This window comes from Psittacula echo, assembly GCF_963264785.1.
Source record: "Psittacula echo genome assembly, chromosome: 1".
NCBI classification, from domain to species: domain Eukaryota; kingdom Metazoa; phylum Chordata; class Aves; order Psittaciformes; family Psittacidae; genus Psittacula; species Psittacula echo.
Genome location: NC_137735.1, coordinates 88,215,786 through 88,239,414, shown reverse-complemented (window position 1 = coordinate 88,239,414; position 23,629 = coordinate 88,215,786). Strand labels below are relative to the sequence as shown.

At 52.9% G+C, this 23,629-nt stretch overlaps 1 protein-coding gene across 5 annotated transcripts; it reads left to right on the top strand.

The window, feature by feature from the left end:
* The first annotated feature begins 3,030 nt into the window (after positions 1 to 3,030).
* Positions 3,031 to 23,402, top strand: MICALL1 (MICAL like 1). Of its 5 annotated transcripts, none has more exons than XM_080615825.1 (16): positions 3,031 to 3,198; positions 9,005 to 9,053; positions 10,933 to 11,074; positions 12,168 to 12,271; positions 12,974 to 13,110; positions 15,161 to 15,723; positions 16,217 to 16,280; positions 17,346 to 17,725; positions 18,036 to 18,514; positions 18,986 to 19,120; positions 19,442 to 19,568; positions 19,917 to 20,007; positions 20,331 to 20,404; positions 20,764 to 20,878; positions 21,213 to 21,259; positions 23,185 to 23,402. In XM_080615825.1, exons 1-16 carry the CDS (start codon positions 3,053 to 3,055, stop codon positions 23,190 to 23,192), a joined length of 2,661 nt encoding a protein of 886 aa, XP_080471951.1. In that variant the 5' UTR covers positions 3,031 to 3,052; the 3' UTR covers positions 23,193 to 23,402. The 5 variants fall into 5 exon arrangements, with proteins under 5 accessions (XP_080471951.1, XP_080471950.1, XP_080471949.1 ...); XM_080615824.1 differs by having other exon boundaries at positions 22,332 to 23,402; XM_080615823.1 differs by having other exon boundaries at positions 21,558 to 23,402.
* The last annotated feature ends 227 nt before the right edge of the window (positions 23,403 to 23,629 follow it).

Here is a 23,629-nt window from a genome sequence, read left to right as displayed (position 1 = left end):
ATTTTTGCCTTCCCGCCCTCCTTTTAGTTGCTATGAAATAGAAATGCTCCAAAGTGGATTGACATGGTTTTAGAGGAAGGGGGAGGATTTTTGTAAACATTAAACCAATATTAACTTTGGTCATTTAATGAGATTTCCTTGCTGGAGGTTGTGTTTTGTTTTAGCACAGGTGATGCCCAAGTCCTGGCCCTTAATTTAATGGAGTTCACTCTCTCCAGAAAACTCCCTGAGGGTGTTTCATTTATTAAACCCCTTTAAATGCTAATTTTCCCAGCTCTCCAGCCACTTTGGATTCTTCAGGGCAAACTTGCAGTGCCTTGAAATAGAAAACTAACCCAAGAAAGGGGAATCAAGGACCTGTAAATACTGGGGAAGAGAATGCAAAGAATGAGTTGCATCTCATCTGTCCTCCACACCCTCTCTCTCTTCTCCTTTTGCTAGCTTTAAATAATTTGGTGTTTGAGTGGTAGAAACAGGTGCGAGAGGAAAACCTGTGTGTGTAATAGGACAGCGACACAAAGTGTGCTTCACACACACCATCTGCCTCTTTGTACCTCTCCCTCTCATTCCTTTCCACTGAGAGAGGGGTCCTGGCAGGCTAGCTTGGCTTCGTATGTGATTCTGTTTAGAAATCAGGAATAATTAGCCTTTGTTGGATTATATGCCATGCCTGAATGAGGGTCAAGTTTCTAGTGCCCTAGATACAGCTCAGAACTAAACTGTTTCCTTCCCATCACGAAGTCATGTAACTCAAGCTGGCAGGGTACAAGCAGTGCAGAGTGAGATTAAATGGGCAGCTCCTATTGGCCTTCTGGCTGCTGCTGTTAGTGTTGTGCCTGCTAAGGATTTACTGCTTCCAGTTCTGAAGGGTTTGAGGCAACCATTTCATTAAGAAATTAAAAGAGCAAGATGCCACTGCATTGCACAGGAGCTGGGCTCATACCAAGCAAATCCACTCTTTTTTATTTTTAGGGCTGGCACTTTTGCTTGTGTGTATTTACCAACAGCAGCACAATGAGCATAGCTGTCAACAGCAACTCTCCTCCTACTTTCTTGTTATTGAAAGCCTAAATCTTCCCCAGAGCATGTGCTCAGCTATATGTGATATACAACAGGAAAACTGCTGGCAGGGCAGGATCTCCATGATCAGTTCCGGTTCACAGCATATAGCAAAGGAATCCAGTATGCTACTGGGATTTAGTCTGGTTTTAATCTAGGATTGGCATGTTGGAATTACAGACTTCTAATGCATATATGTATCATCTTAAACACTCCAGTGGTTACAAGCTGCTCCCAGCTATGTGAATATGCTGCTGCTTGTGTTTGTGTCTGCCAGAGCTTCTTCCAGAGGATGCAGAGACCATCTGCCCATCCGCCTGGCTCCATGCCTTGTCTGAGGGACCGCTGAAGGTTAACGGAGCGAGGCTGGCACTTGGTGGAACAGAGCCAGGAGGAGCTTGCAGCTCTCTCGCAAAGCAGAAATATGGGCTCGGCGAGCTGTGGTGCCTGGCACTGCTTGAAGCTCAAGGGGTGCAGGGTGTTCAGCAGCATCAACAGAGCCCCATCGCTGCTGGGCAGGCATGCTGCAGCCTTGCTGCAGCAGTAGGGTTTGGTTAGTGGAAATGTTCTCAGGAGGTTCTGGTCAAAACAGTTTTTATCAGAGGGAATCACAGCACAGGGTTATCTGCTCTGTGTCTGACCTAGAGTTGTGAAGGGGGCGAGTGTGATTATGCCGCCTGGAAAAGACAGTCAAGAAAATATCCCTGATCCAGCTGTCCCTTAAGATACATCAGGAAGACACTGTCGGGCAGGGCTGGGGGATGCTGAGCAGCCAGCTCGGTCATTACAAACCCAAGACAATGCTTCATTTCCTTTTTCCTACATAGTAGTTTTTCTTGTGATTTACACCACAGCTTATTTTGGGCACTGAAGGGGGAGGCTGCGGAAGCCATTCGGACAGAATTCGGTTTTCCCTTGTTAAAGCTCTGGGGCATGTAACAGTGCAATAGAGGAAGGGGAGTGCTAAGTGTGAGGTCTGATTGGAGAAGGAATACACATCCCATTAAAAATGAATAAATGGAAAAAGGGCACTCTTGCTGACTTGGCGCTGGCAGCAGTAAGCTTAACACCAGTGTGATGGATTGGTCTTTCAGAGGTAGCTATTGCCCACTTTTCCCTAAAAAACACAGTGTGCAGCAAAATGCAGTTTAATAGCATGCTTCCCCCTGCCCCTCAGACCATCACACTGAGCGTGCAAGCCAGCTCCTGGGACAATCCATCTCCTCCGTGTCGTGGGTTCCTGAGATTGTATTGCATTCTTCCTCCACTTCTTCAGGGCTTCCTGTGAAGTGCTGCTGGCAACTCCAAGTCTCCTCATCTTCAAAGCTCTTCCTGGCTCTGAGCCTACCCTAGGAGTCGCCTACACCGCACCCATACTCTGCTGCCGTGCCTTGTGTATCTAGGGCTGCTTGTGCTTGGAGTAGCCTTATGGATGAGCCTGAAGAAGATCCAGAAATGAGGTTGCCTGGTGCTTTTGTTCTTTAGCTGAAGTTAAACTTGAATTTAGTCCCAACTGTTTTCAGTTCCCTCTTGGAATCCTCAGGGACTGTGTGGAAAAAAACAGACTACAACTTTTGTTCAGGGCTTTTATCCGATAATTGAGCCTTCCTGAGCTGGGAAGAGCAGTGGAGCGAATACCTCTCCCCAGTCACCTGCCCTAACTTGGAAGCAGTAACTCCCCTAGGATTGCCGCTTCCTGGGGGACCGCTCCATCCCCTTCCCTCCCGGGCTTCTCCCCTCTGCTCAGGCTCTAACTCCGCCACCTCTTTCCCAGCCCTTCCCTCCTCTCAGGGGAGAGCCCACAGCGCTCCTCCCTTCCCGGTGGATAGGGGCAAGCATCGGGAATAGGAGCTGGCACCGGCTGCCGCGTGCCCCGGGACTCCAGACCACGCCCCCTCGACAAGCCCCGCCCACACCGGCACGCCCCGCCCACCGGCACCGCCCCGCCCCTGTGCTCCCGGTGGCGGCGGCGGCAGCGGTAGCGGCCGCCCCCATGTCGGGCCCGCGGGGTGCTCTGCAAGCTTGGTGCCGTCGGCAGTGCGAGGGGTACCGCGGCGTGGACATCCGCGACCTCAGCGCCTCCTTCCGCGACGGCCTGGCGTTCTGCGCCATCCTGCACCGGCACCGGCCCGACCTCCTGTGAGTGTGCAGCGACCGCGGTACAGGCCGCGCCGCGCCGCACCGGCCTGACCACGGACGTGGTGTAGCGGGTCCGGGCTCCGGCCCGCGATCTTTGGTGGCTGGAGGAGAGCTGGGGCTAGAGGAGCTGGGCCGGGGCTCCGTGGGCAGGGAGCTGGGCAGGCGAAGGCGCCCGTGGAAGTGGCTCCAGGCTGGCTGGCAGGGAGGGTCTCTCTCAGGCTCCATGTGCATGGACGTGGGGGGGTCAGGGTCAGGGAGCGCAGCAGGGGCTCTGTTGCTTCCCGAAGTCAGTCGGTACCGGGATGAAGCTTTCAGACCCGTCAAGGTCAAGGGTTAGCAGAGTCGTGTGGCTTAAGGCTGGGGAGAGTGTGGAGGTGGGCTAGGTCCATGCACCCAGCCGGGAGCGGTGCCTGCAGCTGGGTATGGGGTGTTTTGCCTCTGTGAGAGGTGGGCATTCTCACTTCCCAAGGACCAGAGGCTTGCCTGGCATGGGGATATTCCCAGCTGCCAGAGGCAGTCACTCTGAAGCATGCAGAGCCCTGGACCGGATTGCTTCTTGCGTTCCCTGCCAGCTTGTTTTCTGTGGATGCCGCAGTGAAAGCAGGAGGTAGCAAATACCAGCAGGGATATCGAGCCTTGCTAGCCTCCCCCAGCAAATGGCTCCGAGTTGAGTTTCCTCCATGAGCCCCCCTTTCGAAGGGTGGCTCTGAGGGGGAATGTGAGTTTCAGGAGGCAGCCGGTGCGTTTGGGATTGCTTGGGGGCATGGTGTCAGGCTGGAGAAACTGGCTGAGCTGCTGGAAGGAATCTGCCCCGACCTGCTGCCATAACCATGTGTGCCCCAGCGCTGCTGGGGACCCGCCTCCCGTCTGCTCCAGTCTTTGGTAGCCCTTGCAGTACAGGTAGGCATTGCTCCACTTTGCCTTGCCTCCGGTGTGCACGCACTCCTCGCCTGTCAGCAAAGGCTGGCGGTGTGTCCCCTGTCACGTTCTGCTCCAGGACTGCTGGCTCTTCCTCTGAGGTTGCCCAAACTGACCAAATCCTTCTTTCTGAGTTGCCCCTGGGGATGGCCTTTTGTCACAGCAGCAACCTCTAGCAGGCAGAGGGTTGACAGTGACTCTGCTGAGGAGCTGCAGTGTCCATGAGAGGGTAAAACTGGCCTGTGTCCTTACAAGCAGAAGCTGAACAGGTAGGGAACAGGTAGGCTAGGAACCAAACTGCTGTGTTTCAGGTGGCTGCCACAAAACCCTCAGTGAGGCATTCAGGAACCACCAAGAGCTGAACTGTATGGTGGCTTTGCATCGCTCTGGATCTTGAGGGAGCTGCATGCTCTTGTGTCCCAGCAGCTCCTGGGTTGGGGCTTGCTTTGACCAGCTGTTGGAGGGGAAGAGGCAAATTAAGGACAGGAGCACTTACAATTACTGTATTTCTGAATGATTTCTTTAATGTAAGTGGCACAGTAACTGGGAACTGAAAAGCTTTTCAGCAAAAGCTTACAATAAACACCACTAAAACCACCTGATGCTTTCACATTAATCATATTTACCGTCCCATTAGGCAGCAGCCGCTGCTCTTAGGTTGTCAGTGGGCTTAAATCTGCTCCTGGCAGATGTCCTAACCGATGTCCTGACTTCACAGGTCCTCTGCTATATTGTAAAGACAAAGCCCAGGGCCTTACAAGGACATGGCATGCTGTCGAGGGATTTTCAAAGGGTGGGCAGGAGTGCAGCATCGTTTCATCTGATTCCAGCTTCTTCAGCCTGTCCCAATTTGGAAGTGGGTAGATCAGATCAGAGGTAGTAAATCTGACTGCAGAGGAAAAGTGGTTGCCCTTCTTTTCTTCTAAAGTGCTTTCAGTCAGCCCGGTAATGGCACTTGGCAGAGGTCTGTGAGTACATTTCTGACCTGTGTGGTCTTCCTCTGGCCTGTGTGAGATGGCCATGCTGCCCGAAAGCAGCTGAGTACAGAACTTCAGCCTTCCTGCTTCCTGCTGCCTTTCCCTTGGGTTGCAGAGGAGAGCAGCTCGTATCCACAGAGGAACTGAGCTGGAGCTCTCTCCTCTACCTGTGTGGCACCGTTGATTCAGCACCCTGATCCTTCAGGCTTGCTTTTGCTGCTGTGGTGGCTGTTGGTGTGTCCCGGTTGTCTCACCCTGTCCGAGTGTCCCCAGTTGGCTGTGCTGGTACGTGACACGCTGGGGAAGAGGCTGTTGTGAAAGGCTATGTGAGTAAGTGAGGCTGAGGACAATTTTCTGTGTGACCCCTGATCTGGACACAATCGTCTTGGGATAAAGCATCTGGTATCAGAGGGATGCTCTCCTGGTGAGCTTCAGAGCAGTTCCTGCAGAGCTCTTGGAAACAGTAGAGCATTTGGGATTTCTTTGAAAGAAGTAGACTGGATGTGCTCAGTGTCTACTGAATCCAGCTAAAGGTGTCTTGAACTGACCACCAAGGATGAGGTGCATCCCCTGTGTGTTGAACCATGAAGCCGAACGTCGAGCTCTGCTCCTGTACACACCTCACTTGGATTCACTGCCTCACTCTTCTAATCAGGGAAATGGGAAACCTGGATTTATCCTCTGGCTGCACTGCTGGCTGTGTGATCTCAAGGCGAGACATTTAATCTCTTCTTTTTCCCTTGTCAGTTGAGCTGGGAGCATCCAGGCCAACCTGACAGTGGACTGTGGGGATTAATGTTTGTTTGCTCAGTGCTCCAGAAATCTGAAGCATTAAATGAGTGTTTACAAGGCATTTACTGCAGCTTAGTGAGGCAGAAATCATCTTTCAGCGTCCCAAGCAGTGCCACCTCCCCAGAGCTCAGGCAATGTTCTTGGCATTCAGGGGTGAGAAGTCTGAGAGAGCGTGGCACGTGCCTTTTGAGTGCTGAAAGAGATGGAGACTTGAGGAAAAGAGATGAGAGCCGTGCTGGTTTGTGTCCCTGGAGCTGTGAGTTCGGTTACAGACTGGATCACAAATCTCGTTTGTTCCTTCCCAAGTACTGCCTGCGTTTCCCTGCAAGACCTGGAAAGCTGAAGGGCCTATTATGCGGCGCTGCCGTTATTATTTATGTTTGAGGAATCCAGGAATTAGCTCTGGTTTTGGCTGTACCCTTCCCCCTTCCTTGGGTCTGCTGTGCTCACTGGCAGCTGCCAGAAACCCCAGAGTGCTTAGTGGCTCTGCATGTATCTAATTAGGTAAAAGCTTGGGATGTTATTTGCATGGAAATATTACTCCAGGATATGCTACAATGCTGGGCTTTGCTGAGTCAAGACAGTTGTTTAACTGGGACAGCCAGATTCTTGTCTATTCTTACATGCAATCCCTTGGACTGGTATGTTATCAGGAGAGGAGCCTGAGCGGGGCCGGATGAAAGGCTGCTGAGATCAGGGCAAGGAGATAATGTGACACATCCACATGTGGAGGGAAGGGGTACATCTGGGGTGACTTTCCCCCATGCCTGAGAAGCAATGCTCCTTGCATGTCGGTACAGGGAGCATGCCCAGAGCCTCAGGGATGTCCACGAGACAGAGCACCATGAGGGAGTGCTCACATCAGCAGTGATGGAGATCAGTGCAGTCCTGCTTGGCTTGTTTGGAGCAGGAGCTGGGAAATGCAGCAGAGAGGAACTGAATACACTGTGATCCCTCGGGCCTCATACTGATGGACTTCAGTATCTCGGGTAAAAGCTGGGAGTCTGCAATGCTGCGTTAGTGGAAAACTTCTATTCCCTTGCTGCTTGGTAACCCCCCCCTCCATTACCTTTTGAGCTTCACATCCTCTCTGCTGGCATCTGCTTTCCCAGGCAGAATTGCTTTGGTTTACTAAAACAGCTTTAGTTTGCTAGGGCAGAGTGGAATGGACATGATGTTTCATCTGTCAAAAAACACTCTTGGCCCAGGCCACCAAGGAGTATTCAAGCTTCCAGCTGTATCACTCCTGTGTGCTGAAAGTAAGGGTATTCAAAATGAAGGTCATGAACGTTTAGAAGGCAGTTGATGTATGACTTAGCTGTCATCGCTTCTCCTGTGTTCCCAAACTGGTATTTTCTTTAAAAGGTAAAAAAAACCCCACAACCAAACAAACAACATACAAAAAAATGCAGCAAGGTTAAAGGAGTTCTCTAGGGAATAAAAAATGACTTAGGGAAAAAAACCATCTCCCAGTGGAAACTAGTCATAAATGTAAAGAAGGCAGTAGTTTTAACATCAAAGCAAAGGCTGCAACTTGAAGCCTTTTCTCACCAGTGTGTAGAGAGGAAAAAGTTGTGGTATGTTGAAGAGGCTGCGTTCCGTGCATGCGTTTGCTTGAGCTGTCAGAAAAGCGCTTGACACAGAGTTGAACATCCAGCCCCTCTTCTGCCTGTCCACCGCATCTGCTCCCGCAGCAGCAGGCGGCTGCGGTTTCATCTGTCTGGGAGGAAACTGCACCAGCAGCCTCTTTGAATGGAGGAAGTGTAGTTTTATGCTGGTGCAGGCAGCTGGGAAATCTTCCTGAGCTCATCCTGGGCTTCCTCTGCAGTGCTGGGAAGGGCACATGAGGGGCTTCAAGAAGGGGCTGGTTGCGATGCCAGGGCACGCCGAGTTGGTGTTACAGGAAAAGGCAGTAAAATCCAAAGGGGGATGGAGCAAGAGAGGTTCCTGCAGCCCTTCTCTGCGGGTACATGGATGAGGATTCGTTGTCTCACACAGTTCCTGCTCACCACAGTTGGGGTGAGGGATACGTTCCCCCACTTGAATCTGAATCATCCCTCTGCATCAGTTTCTCTTTTGCATGTCTCTCTGGGCTGTTGCGGTGGCTTTGCCTGACCCAAAACCTTTCAGGGCTGTGTCCTTCTCTGTGAATCCAGCTTGCAGTCACACCAAGCTGCTGCATGAGGAGGTTTTTTTGGTAACAAAGCTGAGATCCTTGGCAGGAAAGGGCTGTAATCAGTTTAGCATGATGCTGTTTTCACACATTATACCCACGTGCACATGCAGAAGGCATAACTAACTCCTTCCTGTATTTCTCCCCCTCTATTGAAAACCTGCAGATTGCTTTAACCTGCTTCCCTTTGCTCCTCTGATGAAGGCAGCTGATCAATCCCTGTGGCCAGGCTGATTCGATTCACTGAAGACATCCAGGGGATCAAGTGATGCCACAACGTGCCCGGGTTGGGTACTTCTGGGGCTCTTCTCTGTGGAACCCCAAGCTGCCTTGCTGAAAAGGCTGTGGCCACAGGCAATTTGCTGTGTACTGAGAGTGTTATGGAGCAAGCAAGGACAGAGTGCAGTTGAGGACCTTTTGTGTCACCCCAAATCCTGGAGCGACCTCAAACCCCCTAAGGTGGTGCAGGGAGGTTTATCTAAGGAGCCTTGTAGGAGGGAGAGATCTAGCGCAGGCAGCTCTTTGTCTTGAGGTGGGGGAATCTGCTTCCCCGTCCTTCTCCTGCTGTTGTGCCTGAGGCCTTGGAGGGGCAAGTTTGGGGTGACATTGTGCACCCTTCACTGCAGCGGTGCATGATGCTCATCGGAATGTGGCCTTGGTATTTCTGCCGCTTTAATCGCGAGTGGGTAAAGAGAGGCCAGAATGACATTTTAATTTCCTGGTCACCACCCATTTGGGACTTGCTTTCTGTTTTTTCATTGCAATTCCCCTTTGGTTTCTTTATCCCTTTACAACCCGAAGATCTGCTTTGCCAAGGTTTTGTTTATCTAGGGTCTTACGTGTTGAGTTGTTGTAAGGTTGGCTGTCCTGAGAACCTGCGTGTGATGGCCTTGGGGCCCTTTTTCTCTGCATCTCATGTGACTTTTTTTGTGCTTTCTCATTTCAGAGACTTTGATTCTCTCTCCAAGGATGATGTCTATGAGAATAACCGCTTGGTAAGTCCCTGTTATGCAGTTCATGGAAGGAGGAAGAGACATGAGAATGACTTGATGGAGGTCATGGAGTGTGGGAGGACTTTGTGACAGTGGTGAGGGTGTAAGGGAAAAATCTGTACTTGTCAGTAACAGGCAAGAGCTTCTGTGGAAACATAAGGGAATGTGAAACATCAGCTTCCAGCCTGTACTGCAGAGAAGATAAGATGGTTATCCTCACAGTTGCCAAGACAACATCTCAGGTGAAGCTTAAATGGTGCAACATCTTCTTGACCTCAGCTGTTCCAGACTTGCAGGCAATGGAAGCAGGAAGCTAGTTTTACTCCAGGCATAAACAGAGGGGAAGGTCATGCTGGACCTCTGCTGGTCTGCAGTGTTCGCCTCCTGCTTAGGACAGCTGGAGCCAAGAGCACAAGCAGGTAGTGGGGAATGGGGAGATGCCCAGCTCCAAGGGCTAGCGGTAGCCTTGTTTGGTTTTCTTTTGCTGAAAGATCTAGTTGCTGCAGGCTCCATCTGATAGTCCATGGAGAGACTTGGGCCATCACCTTCTCAAGATGAATTGAGCTAGGTCATCTGAGGTTTTAGGATTAGGGCTCTCCTGCTGTGTCTTGGCCATGGCCTTTCCTAGACCAGTTGGCCCCCTTCAGCCATTAGCAGCTATCTTTTCCCATTCAAGAGCCACACAATGGTTTTCTTGTCCTGTTAGTAACCCCTAAGCTGGGGTCTCTCCTTGCTGCTTGCAGCCTCATGTTGAGCAAGTCCAGAGAACCAGCTTAAAACCAGGCTGTGCATAGCTGGGTGTCCACAGGGGACATTTTATATCCCCAGTTCCTGCAAATACCCATTTTCATTTATTTCTCTGTTCCTTTTCTTTAGATCCCACACCTTGCACAGCACCCTGTGCCCCAGAGACCAGGCACCTTCAGTCTTTATGCACACCCTGCACCTGGTACCTCACAATTCAGTGCCCACACTACTCCCATCCTCTCCTGACTTGCTTTCTCTTCAGTCCCTGCCGTAGTCTCACATATCCTCCCCCTTGGACATCAATGTGGATACACTGCCCTTGGCACTACAGCAGGATGGCCAGCATACAGCCAGTTATCCATGCACCACTAAACGGAGACCTCTCAAACACCTATTTTCCTCCTTCACACCTTCCTTTCAAGTACCCATGTATGCACTTGTAGGAGCTGTGTGCTTCTTATCACAATGTCCTTGTCATTTCTACTTGCTGAGACATAGAAAATTCCTGAAGTAGCCCTTCAAGCTGGGCAAGCAGCAGGCTGCTGGCTGTTGAGCCGGAGTGGCTGTGTTAACTGTGAGAGGGAAAGATGTGGCACCCCACAGCACAAAAGGATGGGCAGAGTCAGTGATTCTGTGGGGTGAGCATTTGGAATGGCTGGGGACACTCCTCAGTAGAGCTGGTGTTTGGCTGTGTCACCGCAAGTATCTGCCAGCCCTTCATAGTGCCAGCCAAGGCTCTGCTGGGCTATTGCATGAGGGCACTATCAGTGTGTGCCACTTTCATGGGTTGAAGAAGTATACTGATTTGGTGTTTTTTCCAGTGAAAACTGAGACTTCCTGAAAGTTACCCTCCCTATCCCAGTGCAGCAGCCAGATGCCAGGGCCTTTCAGATGGGCATTGCAGGGGCACAGGCAGCTGAAATGCCTTGCAGGAAAGGGCAGCTGCAGCAACTTATTCCCTTGCTTCTGTTGCCCCCTTTCCAGTCAAGCGGCATGTCTGGGATTCTTGGTCCCTGAGGGATGCCATAGGCTTATTACTTAACCTTCCTAGGGCCTTTACAATGTGATTTCTCTGTTATTTTTCTGAGAGCATCAGTTTTTCTTTCCTTAATGCCTCTCTCTGCTGCTCCTGCAGGCCTTTGAATTGGCAGAGCGGGAGCTGGGCATCCCAGCCCTGCTAGATCCCAATGACATGGTCTCCATGAAAGTCCCCGACTGCCTCAGCATCATGACTTACGTGTCTCAGTATTACAACCATTTCAACAACCCCAGCCAAGGTGAGTGTCCTACTCCTCTGGCTTCCAGTTTGCCCCTACTTGAGTACAAGAAACCTAGTATTACCTTGTGCTTCCTCCTTGCTGTGGCAAATGGGAGCTGTGTGTGTTTGTGAGGAAGGAGAGGAGCAGGTAGTACCTGCCTCTCCTGGATCTTGCTGGTGCCAGTGTGGAAAGCCTGGCACAGGGAGTAGAGTAGGGCGAGGTTTCACAAGAGCTGGGGAATGATTTAACAGCTCAGGCTGCGGAAGGCGGAATGCCTTGTTAATCCACCCTCTGCAATCCATTGGGTTGGGTCACCGCCCCTGGTGCTCATCAGACCCCTTTGTGATCTCCTTTAACCCACTAAAATGAGAGAAAGCTTGGTAGGCAACCCGCCTACCGCAGCCAAGTTTTATCACATCTGTAAGTGTGAAGCGACCGGAGGATAGAGGAAGAGAAACCAGGGTTGAGTGTGTCAGATTAGCTCATCTGCTCTTGCAACTGCAACCTGATTTGAGTCTTGCTCTGAGGCACCTCTTCCAGGGCAACCCTCCTGGATGGAGACGAGGGTTCCAGGTCTCCTCTGCTCTGCTTTCGAGCCACAGCATCAGATAAATCTCTTCCATGTGCATGTACTTCTTCAGGGATGCTGGCCTCCAGCCAAGGAGAGGGGGACTTGTGTGTGAATGCCAGCCCTGATGGGCAGGAGATGCTTGCAGACATGCTGACAGCCTGAAAGCCCTGGGGCCCATTGAGTCACAGCAACACATCAGCAGCTACCCGAGATGCTCTGGGCATTGCTTAGGGAGCTGGTTATGAGGAAGCCAAGCAGCATTTGATGTAAATAAAATCACAGTGAGAGGCTGGTATCCCTGGTCCACAGAAGGGGATCCACAGCAGGGCCAACCTCTCTGGCAGCCTCGCAGCCAACCCATTATTAGACTGTGTTTGTCTCTTCCACCTAAAATAGGCTCTGAAGTGTTGGGAGTGGCAAGTCCTGTCCTATGTCACAAGGCTCAATGATATTTTTCTTTCCCCCTCCCCTTCCCCCCCATGGGCGGTGTGAGTCACTGCTTCTCTCCGTGCCTGATCCTCCTTTGCCTTCTGCCTCCAGCCAGCGTCCCTCCACCTATGAAGCACCCAGCTGCTGACTCCTCTCCTCCTCTGCTGTCCCACAAGAAGCCGGAGGCTGCAGTTGAGAGTCCCCCAGGACCACAGGTACCTAATCTCTTGATTCAAAGCCAGTCTGAGGCAGTGGTGCTCCCTGCGCTGCGGGTGAGGAGATGAGAGCCTGTCGCAGTGGCATCGATCTTTGTAGGGGCTACCTGTGTATTTGGGGTGGGAGGGGTGTTTGGGATTTTGGTTCCTTGGAGGACCCAGCTGAGAGAGTGATTTCTCTCTAGAAATCAATGGACTGAAATCCATGGCAAATCAAGATTGCCTTGAGCCACTCGAGGGCACAAGTACCCTTCTCCCTATGGGTTGATGACTCTCTAGATGAGTAAAGAGCAGGAATTTGGGATTGGAAGAGCAGAAAAGATGGCTTTTTCTTTCTTGGCCCTTTATTTCAGGTTTTAGCAGATGTCTGGGGTGGCACATGTCTCAAAAAGAAGGGCTTCTGCTTGCAGGTCCCTGCTGCCACCTGGGGTTTAGATTGGTCCCTTTGGCAGTCGTTCAGCTCTAGATAGGGGCAAGGCACTTTTTGGAGTGGCCCTCTCTAATTTGGGAAGAGGCAGCCTGCGGGAGCCTGGATTCGGGGGCAGCTGTTCTTTGCGCTGTCAGACCCTGAGGTCAGACCCTGAACTGTGCCACAAACACACAGCAATGGCCTTGCATAGGAACAGCTGCTCTGGTGGAGCAGTGGGCTGGGGAGCAGCTTGTGGCTCCCATCCTGATCTCCCCATGCATTGTATGTCTCAGGACGATGCCCCCTCGGAGCCGCTGGAGCGGTCCCAGCGCACCACGCTCAGCAGTACCTGCACAGCCTGCCAGCAGCACGTCCATCTGGTCCAGCGCTACCTGGCTGAGGGCAAGCTCTACCACCGCCAGTGCTTTAGGTATGTCGTGACGAGGCTTGCAGGGGTTGGACACTCTTCTCAGCAGACTGGGGGGTCTGTGGCCACCCTGTCTTTGTGGGTGTCTGTGTCCCTGGGTAACATGGAGCATTAGAGACAGTGTGTGAGATGGTGCTAGAGAAGGTCTGTTTGCCTGCCAGCCCACTGTCCCAGTGGTCTGAGTGGGCCATTGTATCCAGCTCTGTTCTGCTTGCCTCCCCTGCTCTCTTGCACTTTCCCACTTCACTGACTTGAGATCCCAGCCGCTGGTGCTTCTCCCACTTTCATAAACCAGGATGGTCTTCCTCTTTACCACCTGCCTCCCACCACCACTTTCCAGTGAGGTCTAAGCTAGGGCCTTCTTCTACCTACACTCCACTTCCTCAACTGAATATACAGGCTCCTACGCTGCCTGGGATGGTGCTGAGCACTCAGAGGAGCATCTGAGGAACTGCAGATTGTTGCCAAACTGAGGAATGAGGGATTAGACGTCAGCAGCTCTGTGGTTACTCCCTAGGTGCAGGTCCTTACCTGCAGCACCCATGAAGTCATTTCACTTTGCTTTCCCTGCTCTGATGATGAAGGGATGAGATCTCTTATGTGGGCCATGGGACATGAATTGGCAAGTGGACAGCTGGCATCTGAGGACAGAAATACTGAGCTATTGGGAAGACACAGGATACCTGCCTAAGCCAGCCAGGGATGTGTCATAGAAACAATGTTGAAGGAGGGGAGCTGAGCTGAGGCCCATCAAGCTTTCCATCTGCAGCTGGGGCAAAAGCAGGAGCTTTGCAGGTGCAAATCACTCATGGCCAGGAATAGGAGAGGTGTCCTGTCTGCCTTGCACAGCTCATGGCCCTTCAGGCTGAGCAGCAAAATCCCTCTGTGCTTTTCTGCTCTTCTTGTTCCACACACACATCCCCACCCCTGCTGATTCATGGCTGCTGCTTGGTTGGAAATGTCCTGTGGCAGTGTTTTCTGTGGGTTGACAGAGATAAAACCAAAACAAACCTCTTTCTGCCCTTGTCTGAACTTGCCACCTCTTCATTTCATCATACCCCTTCTCTCTACAGCTCCTGTGTCCTCACAGTTCTGCTCTAGATTTCAAAGGAAATCCCAGTCAACTGGGCACCCAGAGCAGAATTCCTCACCAAAATTACCTGGTTGCAATATAGTCAGCTGCTGCAAACAGCAGGTATTCCGACAAGAAGGAACAAGCTTGGTTTTCATGGGAGTGCTTGATCAGCCCCTTACCCTTGGCTCCCTTTCATGGACGTTATCCGCCTTCATTCCCATGTGGAAAAGGGCTGACTTGGTTGCCAGCACTGAGTATTACACTTGCGCCTGGAGGGTTTCATTAGGGAGGATTCAAAGGCTGAGCAAGGAAAGAGTGGATGATCCGAGGAGGTGTGGCAGACAGTGAAGGACAGGAAGCTGTTTAGCCTGGCTTCAACGGGCGAGGCAGAGTGTAAGAATGGCCCTACTGCATTATCTCCTTATCCTTCCAGCCAAACCCCATAACCCTGGTGGGGTACATGCTCAGCATTGTGAATGTGAGACCAAGCCAGGACCCTTGCCCCCCGCAAGGCAGCCCCATAGCCTCCCTGTGTTGGTTCTGAACCAGCTGCTCTATAATTCCAGTTGATGCTCCCTGTTTCACGAATGGTTGATCCCTCTCCCCTTCCCAGGGCCACGTGATCTTGTAGTTCTGTCTCCAGGTTCAGCACCAGCTGCATCTTTTCCAGGAAAACTGTGGGTTTCTACTTTTCCAGGTCTGGAAACCATGCCATATCCCAATACCAACTGCTGCCCTTCCACATCTATTCAGTCCTTTCTGAGTTAAAGGAGGAACCCAAATGTGCACAGTATTTGAGTTGAGAACTCCCCATGGGTTCATACAGTGTCATGGTGTCATTTCTCTGTTCCTCTCCTTTCCTGAATGACTTCCTCAAGACTGCACTAGGATTTAGTACTTCGCAGCCCAGGAGCATTGCCTTCCCTGAGGGGCAGGATGGTGCCTCCCGTCTCATGGGGCTCTCTCTTCTCATTGCAGGTGTAAGGAGTGCTCCAGCACGCTGCTCCCCGGGTCATATAAGCCCGGGTCAGAGGCAGGGACTTTTGTCTGCACACAGCATCGTGGTAAACTGGCCATGAGCGGGAACGTGGAGAGGAGGCCCAGCCCAGACTTGCAGTTGCCAGAGCTAAGAACTGAAACTGGGGCTGGCAGTGTGGGTGAGGATGGCTTCCCCACAGGAGCAGAGGTGGGGAAAAGCAATGGTGACTCCCTGGAGAGCACGGCAGAGACCCATGTGCCTGCAGAGGGGCTAGCTAGCCCAGCGGAGAAGGACAGCACACCAGGCAAAGCAGAGACAGCGATGCCCCCTGCCCACGTCTCCCAGACTCCTCCCAGACCTCCCCTTCCCAACAAGCCTACAGCGCTCCCCCAGGACAAAGCCAGCTCGCTGGAAGGACGGCTCAGAGACACGCGGCCCACCCCTGCCCCAAGGAGGGGCACTGATGCCTCAGCCCTCTCCCCTCCTACCTCTCACCCTGTCCCTCGGCCCAGGTCCACTCTGCAGAGCGAGGGCAGCGAGTGTGTGCCTGGCATGGTGAATGGTAAGAGCACAGTAGTGGCAGAAGTTACCTTCACCTCTCTAGCAGCTGAGGTGTGATGAGTTTCAGTCCTCTGCAGCCTGACACCTTTTTGCTTCCACACGAATCTCAGGCTTAGACACCAGGCCTTTGATTGTCAGCCATCCCCATAGTGGGGAGAGCATGCTAGGTTTCATGCCTGCCTGCTGCCTTATGTTTGTCAGGGGGTGCTGCCAGTGTGGAGGAGAGGTGGCAGTCCTCGGGCAGTTTGCAGGTATGGGGACAGAGGGGCATGTCAATTCTCCAGGTGCAGCTCCTGGGGTAGGTTGGAGAGAAAAAGGCAAAGGGGATGTTTGGGGTTAACTTGACTGACTGCACTGATGGTGGGAGAAGCATCAGGAGTTCTTCAGAGAGTGGGAATCTCCTGTGAGGAGATGTGTAAGAGATGCCTCATTGACTTTACCTCTTTCTTCATGTCCTTTTGGTGTTGTGACACTCTGACCCTGTGTCTTTCTAGGTAGGGTACCTGAACCCAGCCCCCCTGTCCCAAAACCCCGAGGGAGACCCTGCTCCTCTGATCGGTACGTCCTTCTGTTCTCAGATGACATGCAAAAACCCTGTAGCAACTTGGGGCTATGGGAACACCTCAGCTGTGGTCCCCTCTCCCACTCTGTCATCCCCTGCTTTTATGAGGATGTAGGCTATGATCAAGTCCTTTCCCTGTCAGGCTGTCCGTGGTTGTCCCTACCTCCCAGAGTTGCTGTCTGTTAGGGTTTGTAGAGATTTTGGACCTTCGGATAGATGTTTCTGTGGCACATGCAGGCTGCCAAGGGCCTTCTTAAATGGTCCCGCTTGTGGGTGCTGAGAAGGGGACACTTTTCTGCCCTGTGGAGCTTTTGTCACGGGAAAGGTCCAATGCGGGGATGTTGTGAGTGCCTGGCTGCAACATTTACACCTTCTGGTCTCTTACCCAGGAGCACACTGGTGCTGGCTTCTTCCTGCCTGCTTTTGGGACAGAGGTTGCACAAGCACCCGCATTTGCAACAGCCAAGGAGCGGGTGCATGTGGCAAGTGATGGCAGCTTTCCCGATGAGCAATGATTCACTGAGCCATGGTGTGGGCTTGCTGTGGGCTGTGCCTGCCCAAAGGAGCAGCAGTGCTTCCAGCCATGGGAGTTAGCAAAGAGAAGTCCATCCCTGGGATGCTCAGATGATAACGTGACAAACAGCCTCTGAAATGTAGGAGGAGAGTGTGACCACAGAAGGAAGGTGTCTGATCTCAACTCCCACTCCATCCGCAGCCTGGGCAGCAGAATTGAGTGTAGGAAGTGTTGGGAAGGGGAGAACAGCTGTGCCCATAAAGCTCAGCCTCAGAGGCTGCTATTTGGAAGCCGAAACACCTGGCCTAGTGGGCAAGTCAGGCAAACTGTGCTTCCTTCAGGCCCATAGGTTACCCTGCAGAGAATGGGACCCTTTGTGTCTGGGGAAGACTAGGGCCACCCTTGGACAAGAAAGCTGCTTCTGCATGGGAGACATCGTGCTCCAGCCGTCCTTTCCTCTGAGGGCTAAGTCCCTCTCCTGTGCCTCGCCATTCCAGCTTGCCACCTTTGCTCCTTGCTACCTCAGTCTCTCTTTCTCTTCTGCCAGTGCTGGAGCTGCTGTCAGAGCCAAGGACCCACCATGGATGGCCTTGGTGCAGGCAGAGCCCAAGAAGAAGCCAGCTCCCCCTCCTCCCCCAGGCAGCAGCCATGAGAGCCCAAGTAGGGCTCCAGAGGAGGAGGATGGGGTGGGGAAAGCCAGGAGTGAGGAGAGCAGGCCTGATGCCGTAGAGCCCAAACCGTACAACCCCTTTGAGGAGGATGATGAGGAAGAAGAGGAGAGCGCTGCCACCCAAAAGAGCACACCTGAGCAGGAACAGAGCGAGGCTGCTGCCAGGCCTCTCCACCCCTGGTATGGCATCACTCCCACCAGCAGCCCAAAGACGAAGAAGCGGCCAGCTCCACGAGCTCCCAGTGCTTCCCCGCTAGGTGAGCTTCCCCCTGCTCCCTTATCCCTCCTCCACAGCCCCCTGTGCGGTCTCTTGGAGGCTCATCCTTTCCCAGGCACCTCTGCATCACCCTGGCAGGCCAGGCCTTTATGCAGTGGTGGTTGTGCTGGGACTTGTGTTAGCTCTCTACCCACTGGAACACCTCATTTGCAGACTAGGCCATTGTGCTGGATGGTCCCTTCCGTCTTCTCTGAAGACAGGCACTGGTTCCCTTTGCACTCCAGTACATACCACCCTCCTCTCCTGCCTGCCCACCCTGTTCCACCCTGAGCTCTCCCTTTGCTTTGCAGCCCACCACCCCATCTCCAGGCTGTCACATTCTGAGCCATCATCCTCCACCCCCTCTCCAGCCCTCAGCCTCGAAAGCATCAACTCCGAGAGTTCAGCCAAGGTGCTGGGTGACACCGATGAGGCCTTGGTGCCCAAAAGTTCCTCCGAGCCCACTGTCCATACGCCGACGGCCACCAAGACCTCTAGCACTGACACGCCGCTGGCCAGCGTCTCCTCCAGCGAGAGCCCTGCTGTCCCAGCCAGCCTCTCCACCAACTCCTCCCTCTCCTCCTCCAGCGAGCTGGCCAACATCAGCGGGGAGGTGCAGCCCGGCACCCTGCATGCCAGCAGGAGCGTTTCCATCGGCAGCTTAAAGACCAGCCCCAGCCGGCAGCCGCCAAAGCCTCCAGCCGGGGCTAGCCCTACACCCATCCTCTTGGCTTCAGATGGGGGTGCTGGAAGCCCTAAGACACCTGCCTCGCCCAAGCCGCAGCTGAAGGTGAGATGGTGACCTTCCTCTCATCCAAATCAGGGGGCTTTCCTTCCCTATCCGTCACCCAGCGGGGATCATGAGTCCAGGCTTGCCCCTTTGGTAGGTTTGGTTTGTGATGCCCTGAAAGCAAGCCTCAGGCATGTGCTTGCTAAATGGTGCCTCTGCTCATACTCCGCCTATCGGATGTACTAGAGAAGAGGCAGGATGTCATGTGTTCAGAGCAAATAGGAGGGGAACCATGAAGGAAAATGATTCAGCATGCTTCTTAGGGAGATGCTGGGAAACTGATGCCAAAAAGGAGCACTGCTGGTTTTTGCCCCATGGCTCAGCTGCTGATGGAGTGCTGTGTTCCTCTAGGAGGATGTGGGGCAGGACAAATCCTAGGGCTGCGCTGTCTGCTCAGTCCCAGCTGTTGGGATGCTACATTCCTTCCCTTCACTGGACTCTCACTTACCTACTTTTGTCCCCCCTCTCCAGTCTTCCTGTAAGGAGAACCCCTTCAACCGAAAGCCATCGCCTGCTGCCTCCCCCTCTGCAAAGAAACCTCCTAAGGGCTCCAAGCCAGCGCGTCCTCCTGCACCAGGTCATGGCTTCCCACTGATCAAACGCAAGGTAAAAGGGTTCTTGGGAACCAGGGTGAGAAGGCCAGCATTGTGCTATCTCCAGGGCCATAGCTGTGTGCGTGCACCCTGCTGAGGCAGGTATGGATAGGGTTGCAGCACGTGGCTGGGTAGGATGGTGTCTAGGCTAGACCCTGTTGAATGGCAACACCATGGTCTCCCTTTGATCCAGAGTGGGGTGGGGATCTCAAATCCATGCCTAGTTGGAGTTTTCTGTTGTCCCCCTGCCCTCGTTAGTGTTGATCAGCCTTTGGGTTACCACTGGAAACTGGATATGAGTGATAATGGCAGTCTCTGCCTTATGGTTTGGCAGGTGCAGACAGATCAGTACATCCCTGAGGAAGACATCTATGGGCAGATGGATGCCATTGAGCACCAGCTGGACCAGCTGGAGCACCGTGGGGTGGTCTTGGAGGAAAAACTTCGAAGTGCTGAGAATGGTATGTGGGGTGGGCTGTCTGTGGGTGTGGGGCAGGATGGACCCCTGGACTGCCCTCTGTCCAGCCAAGGAGACAGAGCAGTGACTTCCTCCCTGCTGATGCTGGGTTTGGAAGAGCAGAAGGGGCTGTGCTGGGCTCAAGGAATGGTTGCAGCCAGACCCTGGACATGGAGATGTTCCTAGGGTGTAACAGTGGGAGAAGAGATAAGGTCTCTCAGGGGCTCAGGAAGAGGCTTGGGTCAGGTTTGCTCTAGTGCCCCTCCACTGGCTGGACAGAGCCCAGCCTGTTGCAGGGTGGTGGGATCCTGCAGGGCTGGGGATGGCTCTGAATTGTCCTTTTGCTTGGCAGACAGCCCAGAGGACAGCCTGCTTGTGGACTGGTTCAAGCTCATCCATGAGAAGCACATGCTAGTGCGCCACGAATCAGAGCTCATCTACATGTAAGTGTGTGGGGAGGTAGATGTTCTTAGAGGGAACCCTGTCTCAGCCCTCCTGAAACTACTTCCAGGGCAGAGCCTGACACGGCCTCCTTGCCTGGAGAAGGGAGGGGAAGAGGGTAAGCAGAAAAATCTATCCAAACACGTTCAGAACCAACTCACTCGAAGTCACCAGAGCCCCTGCAGCATCATCTGCAGCCACTCCCTGGCTATATTGGAGAAGATCAGCATCTTATTGGCTCTTTCCAAGCTCACCCTGTACTTTGGGATGATGTTCTGCCTCTCTGGAGCCTGGCAGTTTCCCAACAGTGCCCCTTCCCTTGCAGCTTCAAGCAGCAGAATCTGGAGCAGCGGCAATCAGATGTGGAGTACGAACTGCGTTGCCTCCTCAACAAGCCAGGTAAAGCATCACTCTGGATACAGTTAATCTCCGTTTTACCCCTGGGCATCATCTCCCCCGTCTACGTGGGCCTCAGGTGAAGAAAGACAGATCTGTAGGGATGCCAGTGCGATCAGCTGCCTCTAGAGCCACTGTCCCACCTCATTGCATGTCCCAGGCTTGTGCAAGGACGTGCTTCTTTTATCCCCATGTGATGGCACCTGCAGTGCTCTCCCACATAACACTGCTAGCCCAGCCGGCTTTGCAACACGGCAGAGTAGCAGGGGACCATGCTAGGAGATCTCTGCCCCAGAGCTCTGAATTTCAGAGCTCCTTCAGTCATTTAATTGCCTGTTGTTCCTTGGGGTTTGGCTGGGTAGAGAAGGACTGGACTGATGAGGACCGAGGGAGGGAGAAGGTGCTGATGCAGGAGCTGGTGACCATCATTGAGCAGAGGAATGCCATTGTGAACTGCCTGGATGAGGACCGCCAGAGGTGAGTGAGGACTGGGGTGACTGAGGGAGGGGGAAGAAACACAGCCTGTCTGATTCAGTGCCATGTGAAGCAGCCTGTGAGGGTGTCCCGAGATGTCCCTGTTGCTGATGTCTTTCCCAGGCTTCCCAATCCTTGTCTGTTTGAATGCTTTGTGTGGGAAAGACAGGGCAGTATGTGCAGCACATCAGATTTATCCTGCTGGTAGGAAATGCTCACAAGACAGTGATGGATCTGCCCCTCCATGAGTTAGAAGTAGGAGGTTCTCTAGCCTCGAACAATAGAGCAGCTGTTTTCAGGCCTGAATTCCTGACCTCTTTCCCGTTCTTTCTTCCAGAGAAGAGGAGGAAGATAAAATGTTGGAAGCCATGATTAAAAGGAAAGGTAAGAAACATTGGATAAGATCTTTGGAGTGCTGTTTTCACTGCTGACCCCAGCAAGGGGCAGCACAAGGCGTTGATGAAACTGTGCAGGAGAGAATCTCTTCTGTGTAGACTCCGGAGCTGTTCCTGCAGGGCTGTTAAAATTTGGGGCACAGTTGTGCTGTGCACCCCTATTATCACAGCATGAAGTATGCATGCAGTGGAGGGCTTTCATTCATGGCTGTCTTGCCCCTGTTGTTGTGCGCGTGTGTGTACAACCATCAGCACCCTGCAGTAACAACCTCCCTTTGCAACCCCAGAATTCCACAAGGAAACAGAGACCGAGAGCAAGAAGAAAGGCAAATTCAAGCCCATGAAGGTGCTTAAACTGCTGGGCAACAAGCATGACTCCAAGAGCAAGTCGCCCAAGGAGAAAAGCTAGAGCAGGGGAACAGCAGCAGCAGCAGGAGGGATGTGCTGCCCCACTGCCCTGGCCTCCCTGCACCTAGCTGGGACTCCTGCCAGGAAGAGGGCTTGTCTCCCTACTCTCCCCTCGCCTCTCCCCGTGCTCCCTCCCCAGGCACTGGAGCTGCTGGCTTGGGGAGATGCCAGTCCTCTGCCTGGAGTGAGGGACTCTGACCAAAGCATTCCCTTTCCCAAGGCTGTGGAGGAGCATGACCATTCCCGCTCTGTGAAGCCTTGCTAAGGAGGCGAGGAGAAAATGGATTTGCTTCTCGGATACGTTACCCCGTTGTGTGTTCTTGTCATTAACTGAGAAGCAACCCAAGGAGTTTCGTGTTTGTGGGAAAACTTGCACTAACTGCTCCCTCCCTGTCCCTTCTCCCGCTCTAACTGTGACAGTTCCATGTGCCTCCGACCTCGGCCAGGAAAGGACTGGGCCTGCCTGTCCTTCCTTGCCTGCCTGCTTTTGTCCCCTTTCTGTCCTGTTTTTAACTTTGGGAGTAAACTCTGGCATTAGAGCCAGGATTCTTTGGGTTTTACTGGCCTAAACTTAACTGTTGGGAAAACAGTCCCACATCACAAGGCTCTAGAGCCACAGCCAAAAACATAACTGGTGCCCTATTTATTTTGAGCTGTCCCCTCCCTTGAGCACCAGAGCTGGGTGGGCTCCGTTACTGGGCTGAGAGGACCCAAGGGGATGGTGTACAGCTGCTAGGACATAGCTCACGCGCCCTACTCAGGACATCTTACCCCACACTGCTGCTAAACACCGCTGATGTTGCTGCCGTTGAAGCAAGGGAGGAACGTTCCTTTTCCAGGCAAGGGCAGAAAAGCTCAAGACAGTGCCAGCAAGGGGCACTAAGCTGGTGCTCCTGGCCACCAGTGCCACCCTTGAGTGGCTGGGGAGAGAGGCGCAGTCACAACTGACCTTTACCCAGCTTCATCTGTGTATGCTTTAGAAGTGTGCAGGGGTGGGCTGGTTGTTTTTTACACATCCTTTACTAGATGAATTCAAACTCACCTGAAAACTTTTTAAACCCCTTATTTTATTTGTCGTGTGTGTGTGTACATCAGAGGAGGGAATGGGGGGCAGTGTTCTTCCAACCATCCCTTCCTCCTTCCATTTTTGTTTCCCACCTTCTCCAAGGCGAGGAGTTATTTATTGAATTGTCAGACCAGTCTGAGTTAGGGTTTCATGGGTGCTTGGTTGATCAGGTGGTTCATCATGCCTTCTCCTTTGCAAACCAGACATAACAAGCCCCAAGCAATCTGCTGCAGTCCATTCTCAAAACACAACAGGCTTTAGCCAAAATGCTCTCAGAGCAGAGCAGTGCCTTGCAAGGTGGCTGCCATAGCATTCTGGAAAGGGATCCCTCACTGAGGAGGGATCCAGCCCCTCGTCTCTGCCAGCATAGCCCCCATGGCTGGGAGGTGGCAAGCTCAGCCCTGCACTGGTGATGCCATCCCACTCTTGCCATACCCCAGCAGGCTGATGAGGAACAGTAGGAGGGGAGATCCCAAAGCACAACTCTTCTCCAAGGAGAAACAAATCCACTTTAGAGCCTGCTGTCAGGTCACTGTTGCCAAAGGCCATCGGGATCGCTGCAGCCTGACACCCCTTGGCCCTGCGCCCGGTCAGGGGATTGATTTGGGAATTATACTGTACTAACTCCATGACTTCCATTCACCTGAACAGAAATAAAAGAAACATTGGATTGAAAAACTGGTTGCAGCTTAGGTTTCCGATTCCTTTGTACACTCGTGCTGTCCCGGGGACAGGGTGTGCTGCCTGGCTTTGGGAAGTGGCTGATGAATATTGCTAAGAGGCAGAGGATGGGATCTTAACGAAACTGGAAGGTGGATTTTATGCTGGGATTTACACAGAATAGCAGGGTATCATGTTCAGCCTGCCAGAGGGCAGAGGCGGGCT

Coding starts and splice junctions, on each gene's coding strand:
- MICALL1 (XM_080615823.1), top strand. CDS start 3,053: ATGTCGGGCCCGCGGGGTGCTCTGCAAGCTTGGTGCCGTCGGCAGTGC. Junction 11,075..12,167: donor TTTCAACAACCCCAGCCAAG/GTGAGTGTCCTA, acceptor TTCTGCCTCCAG/CCAGCGTCCCTCCACCTATG. Junction 21,260..21,557: donor AGCCATGATTAAAAGGAAAG/GTAAGAAACATT, acceptor TTGCAACCCCAG/AATTCCACAAGGAAACAGAG.